The 15,795-nt window shown below is 32.7% G+C and overlaps 1 protein-coding gene across 3 annotated transcripts in view; it reads left to right on the top strand.

Moving 5' to 3' along the window:
* Positions 1–15,795, top strand: part of LOC149801734 (uncharacterized) — a 168,911-nt gene that overhangs the window by 90,078 nt on the left and 63,038 nt on the right. For 2 of the 3 annotated variants that reach the window (XM_089956045.1, XM_089956044.1), the window contains exons 11-13: positions 258–371; positions 13,895–13,981; positions 14,994–15,140. In XM_089956045.1, the coding sequence (XP_089812171.1) occupies positions 258–371; positions 13,895–13,981; positions 14,994–15,140 (348 nt within the window). The remainder of the gene's footprint in view (positions 1–257; positions 372–13,894; positions 13,982–14,993; positions 15,141–15,795) is intronic. The other variant, XM_089956047.1, reaches the window with a different exon arrangement.

Raw genomic sequence — 15,795 nt, 5'->3', positions numbered from 1 at the left:
CATTGCGTTTCTCTTAAACAGATATTTGGAAGTATATCACTTTGTATATGTTATACACTTTTTCTTTTGAACAAAATTTATTGAGAGAGTTTTAAAATCTATATTGGGTCCTAAATTAGAATAAATGTGGTAAATGTTTTGTAATACTGACATGGAAGATAACTTTGTTTCTGTTGTACATGTCGTGTAGTGCTTTATAGAAGATATACATTTTTCTGTTGTACATGTTGTGTAGTGTTTTGCTTTTTCACTTGTAGATTACGAGGAACCTGTGCCAAAACTGAGTCCTTCACAATCACATACTTTTAGTGCAGTGACTTATGAACAGGAGAGTAGGAACTATCAGAAAAGTGGTGTTGGGCGACCAGTGGGTTAGTATGAAATGGTCATGGCAGATTCCTTGATCATATATATTATAGTTAGACAAAACATTCAAGTTAAAAATGTCATGATTTATTCCCACAGATTCCCACAGGTTATAATCCACATAGTCGATAGATAATATTTACACATGTACATGCACACCCTAATGTTAAAACCATAGGCCCAGATCTATATAACTGACCAGTAGACTGAGTGTTTGTGGTATTGGACATGCATTATACATGAGAGAATACTTTAATTTGTACTGCACATGCATTCATTTTTACATATATAGGTAAGTACAGCACTCCTTCACTATATGAAAAGACCTTAAGTACAACAAAGTGCTAATTATAATGCAAGTATGGTCATTGGGTGGTAGTCATATTAAATGTATTATGTAGTTCATTGTATGTTAAACTCACCAAAAGGCAATATACTGCAAGGTTTTTTCCATAGTTTTATAATGATGAGTACTGTACATGTGTCATGTACTTCATTATAGGATATACTCTCTGTAAGGCCCTCTACTCTTTGGCTCACATGAACATTATTGTAATAATGGAGTACTGTGTTGAGGTTCAGACCTATTATTGCATCAAGGAGTATTACATTTGTTTCCAGTTCAACATACTTACAACTGTATAAGTAATGTTAGATTGTTTCGGTTAAGGCTGCATTGATAGTAACCTGAAGTCCATGTTCAACATTTGTGACATCTGATACTCTACAGTGAGGACTACTTTCAACGACGGCATAATGAGGGATCGTAGTTAGTTATCTTCTCAATAGGTGCAGGCACAGAAAAATTCAGATCTAATATTTTGTCCAACCTCAGATTTTATCATTTGCCAGAACAAAGTTTAGGTCTTGTATTATCCCTAAGAATGCTTGATTCATAATACATGTATCAATGAAAACAAACAAGGTTTTATTTTATTTTTAGGTGAATCAAAATATACCATGTTCATACCAGAAGACACTAAACGGTATAGTCTTATAAATTTGGACTGCTCCTATTCAAATATTATTGCCAGCTTAGTTTATATCAAAATGTAAGGCTATTAACTTTTTATTTTCTCACCCACAATTTTTATAAAAAATATGGAAGTCCCAGATTTATCTGTATCCTCTCTCTGAGAACTGTATGACATGGACTGTGCTGAAGGGCTGTTAAACAAATCAAAGAGCATACATGTATGAACTTAAATTTCAAATCAATACACCCAGTTTAAAAAGCTCTTCATAATAAAGGTAAACAGACTCAGTTATTTTCAAAATCTTAATTAACGTTGTGCTTCTCGTAACAATATAAAATTCAGTAATTGATGAGTAAAAATATCAGGAAATATCTTTTAATCATTTAAAGTCCTGTTCAAATTGCTCATGCATATATTAACATTTTAAAAGTAATCTTTCTCATAAAAAGTAACTAATAATTGAATAGGAAACACAAAGACTAATTGGGATCTGAAATAAAAATGAAGTCCCATTAACAAATCTGTTATTTATTCTGAATATTTATAGCACTGAAAAATGATCTCTACAATAGAACTAACCATTCATTAAAATTTTACAGTTGGTCTAATAGTAAGAACAAATATGGATCCCTGTTTTTTTAAACAAAGTATATTTTAGCAAACACAACTTTCTTCATTTAGCTATGTGGTAAATACTAAACTATCATACTCACTTATATTATCAATGTTTGATACGTCAGAGAAAAAGAAATTGTGAAAAGAAAGAAGAAACACATTTAATTAAAAATGAATGGTAATCAGAAAATAACAGCTTAAAGACTAAATAATCACACCCACTAAATAACTAAAGAATACATTTCTTAAAATAATAAAATAATAATAAAAAGAATGCAAAAATAACGATTATTCCATTTTTTAGGCAGAAATGAGAATATGTGATTTTTTTATTTTTGACAACAATTATGCTCAGTATCTGCTTACCAATCAACTATCTCCTTCTTTCGCCCAGATAACTTAGCTCCCCCTTTTTTTAAAACTCCTCTCTGAGCAATAATACTGTCCATGATATGTAAGACTGAGACGTTTTAAGGCGAATGGAACATGACTTTAATTCTATTTTTGTTTGTATATACTTGCTGATAAGTGAATGGCTGAGCATTCAGTGTTCAAGAACCTAACCATGCTGTGCTTGCAGTGCTCTACTTTCTACATTTAAACCAGTATGTCTTTTATTTATTTAATCAATATGAATGAAAATAGAAGCTCAAAAAAGAAAAGAAGCAGCATATTTTTAAGGAGGATTGTGAAAACGTGCAAAAGATAAAAAACTACATTCTGTAGCTAACACAGTGGGCATTGAAGTGAAGAGTTCATTCACTCCGTCAATATATAGTTTACTGTAGTAAATCTTAATTCCATTAGAAATGTATAATTTTTCACTAAAAGGAAACTCAGCAAGCATCCTTTCCTTTAAAAGAGAAATATATACATCTCATAGTATCTCAGAGATACAGCGTACACACACACACATACACAGATATACACTAAATTGGAAAAGATGATTGGATAAAGTACATCACCTGACATCTACATCTTTGTGTTCATATCTGTCCAAATCTAATTGGTCATGACCTGAGAGTGCTCCAATTAACATGGAACTACTTATGACACATCTGGCAATCCCAGGATCCTATTTCTAATTCCATCCTATGCATGTTGGTAATAAACTTAATGACATGCACTTCAAACTATTATTGCAACTGCTGGCTTCAGGGCAAACTCCACTTTTAAAATCTTTTAATTAACTTTCAAATTGAACCAATACAGTAGTCCCCCTCTTATAAGGCCACCCCTACTGCAGCAGGGTAGTGGCCTTATAATGAGGGTGGCCTTTCTAGAGGGGGATGACAAATGTGAATAGTAAATACATATGAAGAAAGTCACAAGTACATTTAATATTAAAACATTTAATATTTTCATTAAAATATCACATGCATGTTGTGAAATAAATGAAAAACAAACTGCTTCATCATTTTCAAAAGAATGTTATGAATAACCATTGATATAGTTTTAAAACTGTCTTTATAATTATGTTACAGATCACATCATTTGTCGCTCTGTTGGTAACAGTCCAAAAAACAAACTAGTCTCATGACAATTAAAAATATCCTTGCTGTCATATCCCCTACATATATCATTTAGTCTTTTGTTCCAATCTTCGACAACTTCATTGTTAACATCTGCTGATTCTCCACTTAGGACAAAACACTTAATATTGTGTCGCACTTGAAATCTGTGCAACCATCCGTTACTTGCGGTAAAGTCCTCATATCCCAATTCAACTGACAAAATTGTTGCTTTTTCTTGTCATTCAAATCAGGATACAAACATCTCCTCGCTCAAACAATCATCCTTTCTCTGTCCATTTCACTTTCCAGTTCTGCAGAATTGTTTCCTTATCTTTCACGATATTGTTTATCTGAGTCTTTCCGACATTAGTTTTCTGCAAGATCCTCGACCCCCCCCCCCAGAACCTCTCGGTCAGTTGAATTACTTTCACTTTTTCTTCTAAACTGATTTTTCTTTTCCTCAATGATATGTTGATCTTTTTGCATTAAGTTATTCATGTTGCCAACTACAATACTGATAAAACAATTTTTTATGCGGCTAACCAAATTGCTGTGTGTTTTTAAAGGAAGTGATCTTGTCACGTGATTCATTAGTCGCAGTCTGGTGCCCTATTGTTTTTATACATTTCTTTACACTAAGTGAGTGAAGCCAAAATGGCTTCGATATGTACCATTTAACATCACGCAGATTTGACCTGCCAGTAGTATTAGCAACTAATTACCAAAGTGAACATCTTACTAAGGGAAGCCATAAAGACTATCAAACCATTTTCCTGCTGACTTGTGTATTGTACATCGATGCTGCCACTTCTCAGCTGTTACTACTGTTCAGTAATTGTAATCTTAACAATTATCGAAGTGACTAAACCGAACATCTTATGATAACACAGCAGTAAGGCTAATTGGATTACATGTACTTACCCTTTTGTATGGATTAAAATTTGAGTCTTTCTCGGGTTTATGGAATAAATGTGGCTTCTCATGAGGTGTAAATGATATAATATTAACCTTAGTGGTACATGTACTTTAGTCAACACTTCTTTCAGTAACGAAAACCTGACATCGGGAAACAGAAATCGGATTACTTAACACACGCTATGAATAAAATACTGGTTCTGGATACATATCAAAATAAAATGTGGCTGCTTGTGAGGGGTAAATTTTATATTATTGCTAATATGCTGGCCACTGGTCATGTTAGCCAGGTGGCCTTTCATGAGGGGTACTTTTGAACACAAACTCGTCGGTGCCAATGGATTCTGGCCATAAGGAGCGGGTGGCAGCTGGTCAGGGGGGCCATTGAAGAGGGGGATTACTGTAATGGGAAAGGATTTGATCAAACACTTGGTTGAAATATAGACAAAAAATATGTAATGGTTGGCAGAATTTGCATTAAGCACATAAATCTCACATTTTAAATATAATTTGAGACAAATATTCTACATAGGTAGAGAATGTTGATAGTTAATAATAAATATTGCCTTTCATAATATATTTCATACATAGAAATTAAAATTCATGTTTGAAAAATTACATTTTTTGTTTAAGCTATTCAGAGAGTGTTTCACAGTATAACGTGGAGAGAGTTGAAAGAATTTATGCTCAGAATCATCAGGGAAATATTTTTATGCTTCCTTTTATTAATGATTTACTATTAATCTGTGTGCAGTTAGATAAATAATACTGTTGCATAGACAACACAAAGAAGTTGCATAGAAAACACAAAGAAGTTGCATAGACAACACAAAGAAGTTGTATAGAAAACACAAAGAAGTTGCATACACAATACAAAGAAGTTGCATAGACAACACAAAGGAGTTGCATACACAATACAAAGAAGTTGCATAGAAAACACAGAAGTTGCATAGACAACACAAAGAAGTTGCATACAAAACACAAAGAAGTTGCATACACAATACAAAGAAGTTGCATAGACAACACAAAGGAGTTGCATAGAAAACAAAGAAGTTGCATAGACAACACAGAAGTTGCATAGACAACACAAAGAAGTTGCATACAAAACACGAAGTTGCATACACAATAGAAAGAAGTTGCATAGAAAACAAAGAAATTGCATAGAAAACAGAAGTTGCATAGACAACACAAAGAAGTTGTATTGAAAACAAAGAAGTTGCCTACACAATACAAAGAAGTTGCACAGACAACACAAAGAAGTTGCATACACAATACAAAGAAGTTGCATAAAAAACACAAAGAAGTTGCATAGACAACACAGAAGTTGCATAGACAACACAAAGAAGTTGTATAGAAAACACAAAGAAGTTGCATACACAATACAAAGAAGTTGCATTGAAAACAAAGAAGTTGCATAGACAACACAGAAGTTGCATACAAAACACAAAGAAGTTGTAAGAAAACAAAGAAGTTGCATACACAATACAAAGAAGTTGCATAGAAAACACAGAAGTTGCATAGACAACACAAAGAAGTTGTATAGAAAACACAAAGAAGTTGCATACACAATGCAAAGAAGTTGCATAGAAAACACAGAAGTTGCATAGACAACACAGAAGTTGCATACAAAACACAAAGAAGTTGTAAGAAAACAAAGAAGTTGCATACACAATACAAAGAAGTTGCATAGAAAACACAGAAGTTGCACAGACAACACAAAGAAGTTGTATAGAAAACACAAAGAAGTTGTATACACAATACAAAGAAGTTGCATAGAAAACACAAAGAAGTTGCATAGTCAACATAGAAGTTGCATAGACAACACAAAGAAGCTGTATAGAAAACACAAAGTTGCATACACAATACAGAAGTTGCATAGACAACACAAAGAAATCATATAGAAAACACAAAGAAGTTGCATAGAAAACACAAAGAAATTGCATACACAATACAAAGAAGTTGCATAGACAACACAAAGAAGGTTATTAATGAAAATGAGAATAGTGTTTTATTCATGTTTTATTTAAAGTACATTTGGTAAAGTTGCTTGCACATGATGGTGGCATGTGGTTATGATATTATATTGTTCTCAAACATTGACTATGTATGGAACCATTTTTATGGAACAAGTACATTTTTTGAAGACAGCTGTATAAAATATTGATTTAAAAGTGAAAAGATTAAACATGTAGGTAAAATGAACTAAAATAACTGTAATTATGAGAATTGATTATCAGTTTTTAAGTGTTCACGGACATCTGCACCTGATCATTTATAATATAAAAATATTGCAATCAGGTTCATACTTTTTAATATTTATTTTTAATTAAAAAGTTACGAAATTGTCAAGATTGGGAATTTTCATATGCATATATATATAAAATTTGTGAACCCATAATAATATTGTAAAAATTTTGAAAAGACAGGTCTTGAGCATCAAATAGTCTGTTCAGGACTTTACAGGTATTTTGCTTATTGAAACCTTCCAACAATACATTTTTCAATTTAACAGAAAATGTAAGTTACATTCTGTCTGTCCTTTATTGTTTTTTATAATGTTTTTCCACCCCCTACCCCCACCTACTTATCACCACTGAAATTATGTCTTATTGCCAATCCTTGCCAATAAACATGCAGAGAAATGGCAATAATATCATTAGGATCAGAATATCATGGCTGGCATAATTTAATTTTTCAAAAGGCTGCTTTCATTCTCCAGAGCCTTAGCTTAAACTTTGTACTGATATATAACAATACGTAATAACTCTTCTGTATATCTATACATGATGTTGATGATTCATAATTATTTGTTAACAACATTATATCAGTAATACAGCTTAAAAATGTTTTTAATGTTGATTTCAAAATAATACAATGATTTTTTTTAAATATAAGAGCTGCAATGAAAAGAAAGTGTTTTCTTGTCTGACTGTGTCCAAATATTGTTTATAGTCTAATTGTTTGTGCTTTTGAGAGCTTGAATTAACTGCTTCATCTGTATTTGATTACTTCTATAGCATGGCATGACAGTGTCCAATTTCAGTGACTTTTAAGTGTATTATGTTATAAGAGACCTCTACTCTAGCTTTTCGTTTTGTATAGATACATAAAAACAACCTTTATTTATTTAATCATTACATATTTTGCTTTGAATTTAAGTTGTTTTCATACAGTATCTATAATATCCATGTATTTTTATTTAAGTTGTTTTCATACAGTATCTGTATTATTCATGTATTTGCACTTAAGTTGTTTTTTATACAGTGTCTGTCATATCCATGTATTTGCACTTAAGTTGTTTTCATACAGTATCTCTAATATCCATGTATTTGCATTTAAGTTGTTTTCATGCCGTATCTGTAATATCCATTTATTTGCATTTATGTTGGATCCAACTGCAAACAATATAAAGCCTGATCTGCCATCACAGAATACACTACTAGATCAGGGTCAATGTTGTTTGTTTTACTAAGTACACTTAATAAACTTCATTGATCCAGATCTGTCAGTGCATTATGCAAAATGGGTTGATGCAGTTCTGCAATGAGATCTGATGTAAACACAAATATGTCTGTATAAAGTATTTTAGTGGGAGAAGCATGTACCAATATTTCATGTTCCTTAGAAAAGAGATTAAAAGGATGTAAAATGAGTTATGGATTGTGCTCCATATGTGTGTTCTTCTGAAAATATAAAATATACTACTGAATTGTTCAGACATTCTCAGACACTATCAGTTCATAAAAATAGATAAAAAATTTGCCCTTTAACTTTCGGTACTGAAAATTTGTTTTCTTAAGAAAATTAGGTACTCTAAAATATTATTAATATTGTGCATCCTAAACAAAAATTTAAACTGTTAGAAATATTACATTCTTTGTGGATTCATGGCTTAGGAATTGTTTCATCAAACACTCATCCCTAGGATGAGGGTGATTCAAGTTACTGGTCCCTATCTTCATTTTACTCAAGACATTACACTCCCTCATTACAAGGCTTGCACTCTACTAATAACCCCACATACATAAATTGGTCAACAATTATGAAATTATTATGTTTGTAGTGAGGACTGCAGGTTTTAAACCCTTCTAAGACATATCCCATTATATAAGCATATAACAAGAGACATTCTCTGAAACTTGAGATATTGCAGTTCTCATTACATAAGCATATAACAAGAGACATTCTCAGAAACTTGAGATATTGCAGTTGCATACCTAGCCTTTGATTTCCTAATGGCACTTTTAAGTAATCTAGGTGTTCTTTTTAAGTGGCGAAATTATAGAAATATATGCTGTGTCTTCATTTTGGCATGACGATGTATTAAACGAGCTTCAGTTTTAAAAATACCAATGACCCAGGGCAAGTGTAAAACTTTCTGAACAGAGGAAAAATTCCAATCTTTAAATTATCCGTCTTTGAATTTCTCAGAGGTCTATCTTAAAGGTTTATGTTATGACTCATTGAAAGAGACAATTTTCTATCAAAATGACACCTAGATTACTGAAACATGCCAATGGAAATGTGAATATAACTCAGAAATCGAGGGCTAGGTGTGAAACAGCCACATAATATATTTTTGGTATGTATCCAATTCAGCATCAATCTTGCATCGGGCACATGCAAAATAAAAAAACAATTTGTAAACACACATTCATCCCATTGTCTAGTTGGCCCTACATAAAAAGAGTGATACACAGACATACAAAATGGCCACTGCAATAGCCGTCTTGAAACTCTTACTATTCCCCCTGAATGGATGGTCATATCAACATGAATGGATGGTCATATCAACATGAATGGACATCAACATAAATGGATGGTCATATCAACATGAATGGATGGTCATATCAACATGAATGGACATCAACATGAATGGATGGTCATATCAACATGAATGGATGATCATATCAACATGAATGGATGGTCTTATCAACATGTAGTTTTTAAGTAAAATCTTCTTATGATGTCTGGTTGTTCCTAAATGAAAATGGTACTGACCTGATATCCATTATGACCACCACAGTAGCTATTTTGAACATATTGTTATTGATACTCCTTCAGAGCAGAAAGGTATATTAGCATGGGTTCTCTCAGGAAGACTTTTTAATGACAGGAAGTTGGTCCATAATGAAAATGGTTCCATATGGATATTCAATATAACATAACAGCAGCCACTTTGAAAATCTTGTTTCTGCTACTATATCTAAATGGATGGTCATATCAATATGGGGTTTCCACTGACAGAATTCTTATGATGTCTAGATGGTTCCAAAGAAAATGGTGCCTGTCCGATATCCAATAAGACCACCACAGCAACTATCTTGTAAATCTTTTTTTTACTGATACTCCTTCTGGATGAAAAATCATAAAGACATTGAGTTTTCACCAGCAGACTTCTTATGATGTGTTGTTGATACTAAATAAAAATAATACTGCTCTGACATCGAGTTTGTCCACAATGGCAGCCATCTTGAAAATCTTATTGCTACTTCTCCTGCATGGAAAGTCATATAAACATGGAGAATGTATTGGACAACTAATTATTTGTTACTGTTGAATGAGACTCTTGTCCTAAAATATGGATGCCACTCTTGTGGCCATCTTGAAAATCATCTTGTTGCTATTCCTCCTAAATGAGTTTTCACAAGAAAAGTTTGTATCATGTCCTGAGTGAAAATGATCCCGATCTCACATGCAGTATGGCCACCATGGTTTCCATCTTGAAAATCATATTTTTTCCTAGTCCTCAAGAATTGATATTCATGTCGGCAAAACATTTCCACCAAAATAAGTCTGGTGATATCTTTTTGGTTTTACATGAAAATGATTCCCTGATGACATACAGTATGTTTGTCACAATAAATATATTGAAAATCTTGTCACTTATTCTCTTGAATGGATGGTCATATTGGCATGGCATTTTTCATCAAAAGTCATCAAATCATGTCTGATTTATCCTAAATGAAAATGGTCATAATCTTACATATGATATGGGGCCACAGCGATTAAATTAAAAATATTATTCTTAAGAATATTTGAGATGGTTTCAACACTTGGCATTTAAAAAGAAGAAATAGTTTTATCTTGAATTCTTGAAGTTTCTGTTTGTTACAGTAAAGCATAAGTCCCTTCCTGAGACTGTCATTGTATTTTAGCTTCAGACTTACAGCATGACACAAGGAGTTAGTAAATCTATCCAAGGGAAAACGTATTGGCACACTAACACACCTGCATGGTGTGATGTGCATTATTTGTGATGGCATTGATGGATGTTCCGCCTTGTGTCAGATGAAGCATGGGATTTAGAAGAAAGGCATTGCTGATATAGAGACAGGAACAAGCGATCAACATCATCCTTCTCTTTCCAGAAAGATCATTCCTTTCACTGGAGGGGTCATTGTCACTTTCTGTTGTAAGAATATATAAAAAGTAGTTCTGTATCACTTCTTGATGTGGAAGTAAGCTGCTAGCAAGCGAAAGCAATCAGTGGGACTACAAATCACAAAATACCATGAGGAAGGAATTAGTGAATCTTCTTTGTACAAGGAATTCATAAATTATTGTTTTGAAACACTCAGTGGCACTTCTTCATGTAAGGAAGTCACCAACTCTCACAAGAGAGGGATCAGTGGTGCTTCTCAGTGTAAGGAAGCCATCAGCTCATGCGAGGGATCGATTATTTTCACTTCTGGTGTAAGGAAGTTGCCAACATATGCATTCTGCCAATCTGGCATAAGGAAAACACAGATATTTTCTCGCTTGAGTAGCCATGCATAAAAGTCAAGGGGTCTCCTTCACTAAAATCGAGTTCCCTGGATAGAGACTCCTCAATCAGGTGTCCATTGCCTGACTGTACAGATCACAGTTAGTCTTGCACTGCGCACCATTCACCGGATTCCGGTCACTTGATAACTCAACAAGTACCAGTCAACAAGTTTCTTCAGGAATTATTATTCTTACCAGTTTGAGAGGCCTTTCCAGGAACAGTCTAAAATGGACATTCTGTTGTTCCCTCATGCAGTGATAGTCAACAAGTTAGCACAGATTTTGTCACAAGGCCATTATATTTTTTGTTTACTGAAGATCTAAACACGTGAACTATTATAGGCCACTTTAATTGCCTATTAAATTTTGAAAACCACCAATATACATGTTACAAACTCCCACAAAATAAGTATATTTTTCTTGCTCACCACTATTACACTTTTCACCATAGAAAATCATGTGTCAAACTACACACATAAAAAGTTAATGAAAATCACATAAAAGTGTTTACAATAAATCATAAATCTTTTGCTTACATTAAAAACTTAAATGTAAGCTTTAAATGAAATTTAAAAGCATTGTTTTAAAAAAAATATTTATTAAGACTGCTTAGGTAATGCAATGCATGGCATCTAAATTATGTACTGCATATAGCTTGAATAACCAAATGTGAACACATAAAACAATTCACGTGCACTTTTATCCATAAAATAAATCAAGATAGACAAAAATAATGGTTTTGTCCTCAATCCAAAGTTTTATCTAGAACTGATTTTCCTTGATAATAATAATAATAATATTAATAATAATAATAAAAATAATAATAACAATGTGAATTTTAAAACAATAGCAGTTACTTAAATTACTTTTTCTGCTCGACATTGTACCACAGAAGTGTCCATTTAGCCAGATCCATTAGTGTGAATGTGTCCTGTCTGTTGGATACTAACTTCAGACACTGCTTTAGTATGCAGTGAATGTTGATCTTGAAATATTGTTGAGAAAGAATGTTCAAGTGATGCTGGAAATTGTGAAAATTTTCTCAGTTTGTATACACTAAATCAAATTTGTATTTATTATAAACACAAAGAAAATGGTATATTCGTGAACATTTGTAAAAGTTTTATAGACTTTTCATTGATATTATTATTTTCTTTCAGAAGACAGTTATAATTGCTTTTGTCAATATTTTATAAGTATTGTTATTTTTTATTATTTAATAAAAGATCAAGGTGACAACCATGTTATTTTAAATCAAGTCTCTTCCATGTTGGTTACATCATAGTGTGACAATCATGTGATTTTAAATCCATTTTCTTTGATATTGCTGAATTCATAATGTAGCAGTCGTTACAATTAACATCCATCTTCCATCATATTGATTACATCATAATATAACAATGCTACATTAGATGAAGTCTATTAAATATTGAATACATCATAATGTAATAATTGTCATTTTAAATACAGTATCTTGCATTTTGACTACATCATAATGTAACATGTACATGATTTTACATCTAGTCTCTTTCAAATTTATTAAATCTTAATGTAATAATTGTCATTTTGATGATGTTACAAAAGTGGACAACCTTAATGAAAGAAAGAAAACTTAAATGTGTGCCAGTGGACTTTAATGTCACAATATTATTACATTCTCATTTGTCTTATTATACATAAATATTGAAGAAAATGGTCATTTATTCCTTGTGAGAGTACATGTATGTATGATAGGTTCGTAGGAATTCCATAGTATGATTTGGTACTGTAAGCATAACTCTGGCCCTGGATACTCACCTAAAATTATGTGACAAACGACACATTCATCCAAACTTGGATTTTGTAATGTTTCTTTAATTACTTTGTGCTAGATTGCATACTGAAAGTCCACATATATTCCATTGAAACTCTACTGAACACAACATTCAGCTTTTGCTAAGATTCTACTGAAATTGTCAGGTTGGTTTATTTTATCCACCCTTTATCCACTGGGGCTGCTTAAATTCTGATAGTTTTCTCTGTTTGGGTTCCACTGAAGTCATATGCATTAATTTATGCCAGAAACATACTTAATTTTCTCAATTTTTGCTATTGAATGATAAGTTTTGTACATTGTGTGCAAATGAACAGCACTACAGTTTCAGTCAATCAGTACTACATAATAGATCCACTGGATTCCAGCTGATACCTATACATCTTGTTCTGTCCACTGGAAGTAGGCTGAAAAATTACTTTGGTGGGGGCATTAGTCTTCAGGAGTACTGCTCAACACCAAGGAAAAATAATTCAGTCATTGTCTTTTTTCTTCTTAAACTTTCCATAAATTCCATTGACATCATTATATATGTAAATATCACACTTGATAAGTGCACTCATATTTACTTAGACCAATTCATGCATCATCAAGGAAAAGTAGGTGACTCTTAATTAGTTTACAGGTCTTGGATCATGCAGCTAAAGCATACAGTTATAGTCATCATTCATTGTGAATTTGCCTTCAGTGGATCTATTGAATAATCAACCTGCATGGAATTATTTACTAAATTCAGATGTCCTAGAAATGTGTATCAATACTTGAAAAAGGTGAAAAATACATTGTTTCTTAAATGAATTTTTTCTTCGTTTTCAGATCTTTTATATTGATATACATTATCATTTTAAGAAACTGTAAAACGTATGCATTTAAATGTATTTGATCATTATCATTCTATCCCATGTATTCTGTCTGTGGTGTTGCAGATACAGTGGAGCATTTGACTGAAGTAATAGAGGGGTTTGAGGAACTTGCACGCGAGTATTACAGTAATCCTGAATTTTTTAGACAAGGTGAACTGATTATCTACTTCCATTGGTAATATTCTGTTTAAATATAAAATTGCTGATGATGATAAAAGTTCAATTTTCTGTGATGAGCAAATGTTGTTTTATGTTAATTATGTTATTATGTGACATTTTAGTTTAATATATATAATATATAAAACCTAATTCTTTGGTACCGTGAAGCTTTATATTCATATTTTGTAAACTAGAATAATTTGTTCCCTTGTTTTAAGACAATTAAGTTAAGGCAGCATGATATTTTACATAGCATTGGTATGTATATGAACTTCTAGTACTCTTAGGGAATCGAATGTATCGATATGTGATTTCGCATAAAACTTACATGATGCAGTGTTTGCTAAACATATCCGTGCTTATAATGTACCCTGGTACAAGGTGGTGCCACCTAAAACATGGTACATTTTTGTGGCCACCCTTAATAGTGTCATAGCAAGGAGACACTGATTGTACATTTATAAAACAATGAATAATCTATTCTTGCTTACAAGTCAAGTCCAACTGCAAACTGTGCAGACTGAGATCTGCCATTGCATAATTGCTAGCAGATCTGAGCTTTTGCAATTTGTTAGGAGTAATCAGTAGAACAAACAACATATATCCTCATCTGCTGGTCCATTTTGTGACAAGAGATCAGGTTCTATGTTGTTTGCATTTGGACTAATTAGTATATATGGTATACCCTCTAAGTATTAGCTACAGAGACCATATACTTACTGTATGAGGATTGATCATATAAACAGACAATTGTGGTAGAAAATGGAGTCATTTCAGAACCTGCAGATTCAGATTCTATAAGGAGTGTTCTATCATATGTTTGAGCTTCACAGTTTAAGTCTAATTTTCAGTCATATGGACATAATCAGTAACAAATAAATAAAGTTTGCTTGAATTCTTCAGTAGGAGAATCATTGTATGCCCTTATCTGTCAAAACATTATGCAATGGCAGGAAATTGTAGTATAACATAGTTTAGCAATTTTGAAACTTTTTTCTTGAAGCTAAACAGCAACAACTAGAGAGAGATACAGCAATGAACAGCATACAACATTCCCATCATCCATGGAATCATATGCAAAAACCACACCCGATGAACACTGAAGTTCCCTACCAACATGCCCCACATCAAATAAGACAAGACCATGCAGGTATATAAAAAGTATTGAATTTTAATATGCCTGACATGTAGCAGACACATGCGACACTAAATATGACTTGTTTAAATGAAGCATTAAAGAACTATCTTTCACATTTATTAATAACAATTTTAACTGTTATAAAGGCAAGCAAAGACAATGTTTCATCACTAGTTTGTGTACTGCATGACTTGTTTGTGTACCAATCATAGTTTAACCTTATTAATCCAGGGCAAACATTGCTATGACCTTCATCAGTTACTTATCTCCTGATTAGATAGTGCCACAAGATAAACTGATCAACATTGATATGACCTTCATCAGTCACTTACTTATCTCCTGATTAGATAGTGCCACAGGATAAACTGATTAACATTGCTATGAGCTTCATCAGTCACTTATCTCCTGATTAGATAGTGCCACAGGATAAACTGATTAACATTGCTATGAGCTTCATCAGTCACTTATCTCTTGATTAGATAGTGCCACAGGATAAACTGATTAACATTGCTATGACCTTCATCAGTCACTTATCTCCTGATTAGATAGTGCCACAGGATTAGCTATGACCTTCATCAGTCACTTATCTCCCGATTAGATAGTGCCACAGGATTATCTATGACCTTCATCAGTCACTTATCTCCCAACTAGATAGTGCGACAGGATT

The sequence above is a fragment of the Sinohyriopsis cumingii genome, chromosome 4 (assembly GCF_028554795.1).
Source record: "Sinohyriopsis cumingii isolate HCF-2022 chromosome 4, ASM2855479v2, whole genome shotgun sequence".
Classification (NCBI taxonomy): domain Eukaryota; kingdom Metazoa; phylum Mollusca; class Bivalvia; order Unionida; family Unionidae; genus Sinohyriopsis; species Sinohyriopsis cumingii.
This window is presented reverse-complemented; position numbering and strand designations above follow the sequence as displayed.